Below are 3723 nucleotides of genomic sequence, written 5' to 3'. Positions count from 1 at the left end.
GCTACCTTTGCCAATCGCGGCATTGCACAATGGAGATAGTTAACCATAACAAAATGAGTGTCTTGCGGGCTTCATGATCCAAAAAAATTCCATCCTGTCCTGCTGCGGGTGTATCGCTCTTGTACACCCCGAAAATTATTTCAATTGCCTTCGCTTTCTCCTGCGGCAAACTGATGGAACGAGCTTTTCCCTTCTTGATACGTATTCACAGATCGGATTCTGGCATAGATACACGACAGTCGCAATATTCTGCAACATTCTGTTAGGAAAGCTTGTAGACAGCACAGGAAACCTGTGAGCTCTAGGCAAGAAACTATTTGTTTTACGTATGCAAGTTGAAATTATCGCGACTTTGGTGTCGCACGCCAGAACAGGTCGCGCCGACGACATAAGGTAGCTAGAATCTGGCTGTTGCCGAGTTAGCAGTTCGTTATATTTGCTTCCCAAAAGCTCTTCTCCTGCAAACAAAAAAGAATGAAAAAAGGGGGTTTGCCGTAGGGTAGACGATATGTAGTTGAGGACAACAGGCGGGTCCATGTGTTTCCAGTAGCTTCGAACAAAAGCGCCCACTTGGGAGGGCTACGAGTTCCGTTCTTGTCCCAGCGAGTCTTCAAGCTCCCTGAATGAAGGCAGTCGCTCTTGGTTAGTTGCTGCATTAGGCGGCAGTGGAGCATGCAATGGTGAACCAGATGTTCCCACTCCGGTAAAAGGAAATCGACTTGATGACGTCTGGGGCGAACTCGCTGAGTACACAAGTCCCGTCGAAGTAGAAGAAGCCTCGGCGCTACCCGGTAATGTGCTTCGTCCCTCTACGGCATGAAAATGTATTGGTGGCAGCGATCTTGCTGAGGCGCTTGGGCCTGGTCGATATCCAAGTTCGGGGTTCGGGCGATATGGGGGGGCAAGGCTCGCTCGGTGCGGAGGGGGTGGAAATGGGTATCTGAATGCCTGTGACACGCGAGGTTCAGGCGCGCTTGTGATTGCCTCCACAGACATGCTTCGATGCCCTGATGAGTACGGAGTTGACGGCACGGAAGCCCGAACAGCGTGTTGCTGTTGATGATGTAGGTCGCGGTACATGTATGTGTGCGGAGCCGCCGCACGATCGCGCATGAACATTTCAATATCGGCCTCGGAGACAATTCCCTTCTCGACGAGGACTCGTTCGAGAATGGTCATAAGCGTATTCCCAGAGCGCGGGCGGGCACATTGTCTCCCACAGTTGGTACTGACCAGTTTGGCGCTCTCCCCCGGTTTAGGAACGACAATTGCTCGGACAATATCACGAACCACCTCCTCCTTGATGAACATAATTCGAAAACGATCGCCAGCAGTCTCTTCCATCATGGCGTGAACGAGTTTGAACCACGACCCTCTTGCCAAGGGCCCAGCGACGCGTTCAAGCCAGCCGCGAAAGTCACGAAATCCGGTGGGCTCCATTAGCTTTGGCGTCCCGACTTCTCCAGCGAATTGACGAATGGAAAACTTCAGGTCGGGAGACAGGACGACTTGGCGTAGTTGCCTGCCGCCCCTCTTCTTTTTAGCAATGTTGCTACTGAGTGAGTGGGGGAGGCCATCGGAACGCGGCGGAGAGTTGGCGGCCATTCTTGGTTCGAATAGAATCGACATGTGGGGCCTAACTTGGGCGTTCCAGTAGTAGCTGCGCTCCAGGTTGGGCAAACGAGTAGAGGCTATGGGGGCCTGCACTCTGTAGCAGCGGTCCGAATGGTGAAGCGCTTGGGTAAGGGACGGGTGGGAGTGTGGTTGAAGAATGGTGAAGAGTTTGAAAGTTGCAGCGCTGTTAAGGTGATGGGACGTGAGTCGTCGGCCAAGGTGAGAGAGAGTCGTGGAGGGGGCTGGGATGACGACTGCACGTGGGAATTATAAAGGGTGAAGAGGAGAAACGACGGCAGACGTAGGTAGGATGTGAAACTTGGAGAGAGTCAAAGAAGAAACAAGCATGCTGTGACGTTGTAGACGAGTGGGTTTTAAACAAGAAGGGAGAGCATGAGATCCCTGCGGACTTGTTGTGGAGTCAGCCGGGTGGACAAGGAACTGAGGAGACTGCAAGGAGCAGTGACGAAACGGAGAGGGGTCGCGAGAGGTTGCTGAAGACACAGTCGTGCCTGCGGGTGAGAAAGGTATGGATAAAGGAATGTGGGAAAACTGAGCGTTAGGAGGTGCCGGTTTTCGAGGAAGAATCCTTACATAGAAATCGATGGGGGTCGGGGCGTACTGCAGGCGGGGCGGGGCACTGCCGAAGTTATAAGCTGAAGGAAGTAAGGAAGCTTGGGGGGGAGGCGGGGGGGTGCGGGGGGAAGGGATTAAAAACGTAAATAGCATTTTCTGGTTACGATACGATAAATTAACCGGCTGGAGAGAAACATTCAAAAAAGCATGTTAGTGCTTATATTTTATTATTTCAACACGCGCCACTCAAACTAGACAGTACTTTTTTCCTGCGTTTCCATATGAACTATATGGTTCCAAATGTGCATCAAGAACCACATACGGCCATGGATAGTCGCCACTAGTGGTATCGTCACAACTCTCTCCGAGCATTGTTTTCTGCGCGGCATTGCTGGTCGCACGCTTACAATTCTCATACCAAAACTATCACACAAGCCTTACAGTTTTGCTCCTTGTCTGCTAAGCTTTGACACGGAGTGCTCGCCTCTCCCACCAGCATGACAAGGCCAGACCTTCTCAAGACTTCGGCACCTCCCCCTGCAATCTTGCAAAAGGCCTTAGTAGAGAAACTCTTGACCCATTCAACCAACTTTCGGCAACGAAACAACCTTCCCTCATCCAGTCAATATTTTCTTCCCTCACCTCCTGGATTTCTGATGGCCGCACTCAGATGCAATGTGTCTCATCACGTACAACCACAGTACAGTAGACATCAACTCTTCTCTTACAATTCCATGAGGTGCTTCTTCACGCCATCTTTCCTTTCCACCGACCTCTCCGTGCCGCCGGCCTGTGTCCAGCTGGACAGGGAGGCAGATGAAATTGCCAATCGATACCCTTTGTCCGATAAACCTTCACACCCTCTTGTCATCACAAGCGCTCAGTTCTAACTTGTAAACATCCCGCTCACTCCCAACCTCCCCGCACCCACTGGACAGTTACAGTCACCTGATGCGCAGCGTGCAAATCCGCAGATCTGCCGCAATGCCGGTCTCGTTTTTCTCTGAAGAATCAGTCTGACAACACGCGCTCACCGAGTGTGCCGCATGTTTCCACCGCTGTGCCTCCTCTCGCTGCTACATGGTAAAGAAAAAGTACGACGTGTATCTACTGTACACTACGATGCTGTGGCAGCATCTTGGATCTAATTTTACGGCTACTCGTTAGCGTATTTAGCTGTAACTTTCCTATCTACGGACACCTTCTGCGCTACGTTTCATTCCTCGTACTGCATACACCGCATGACTCTCCGTAGCACTTGAGTTGGTGCCAGCTCAAATGCCACTAGTGTACAGTGCAGTATTCTAGTCAATCGTCAGACAGTACGCTGACTGTAACAGATCTGTCCAGCGGCTGATCCTCATCACGAAACCTTCAGGACAGCAAAAAAAAAAAAAAAAAAAGCTTACGCTGCCTCGCGAGTTGCCCTTTTAAGATGCGTGACCTAGCGAAACAACACACAACAAGCGCTGGCGCGTTCGTCGCAGTTTCTGCCCCGTTAGGTGTGATGAAGTCAGCCGCATGAGACTTGCG

General features: G+C 51.3%; 1 protein-coding gene; it reads right to left on the bottom strand.

Annotated features, from left to right (window-relative positions):
• Nucleotides 1-306: 306 nt before the first annotated feature.
• On the bottom strand, nucleotides 307-2343 carry CHC_T00005470001 (hypothetical protein). XM_005717057.1 is given in 2 exon segments: nucleotides 307-1881; nucleotides 1882-2343. The coding sequence occupies 1 exon segment, from the start codon at nucleotides 2341-2343 to the stop codon at nucleotides 1882-1884; it is 462 nt and encodes a 153-aa protein (XP_005717114.1). The 3' UTR covers nucleotides 307-1881.
• Nucleotides 2344-3723: the final 1380 nt, after the last annotated feature.

The sequence above is a fragment of the Chondrus crispus genome, genomic scaffold (genome assembly GCF_000350225.1).
Source record: "Chondrus crispus Stackhouse genomic scaffold, scaffold_296, whole genome shotgun sequence".
NCBI lineage: Eukaryota > Rhodophyta > Florideophyceae > Gigartinales > Gigartinaceae > Chondrus > Chondrus crispus.
The sequence above is the reverse complement of the archived record's forward strand: the minus strand, read 5'-3'. Positions and strand labels throughout refer to the sequence as shown.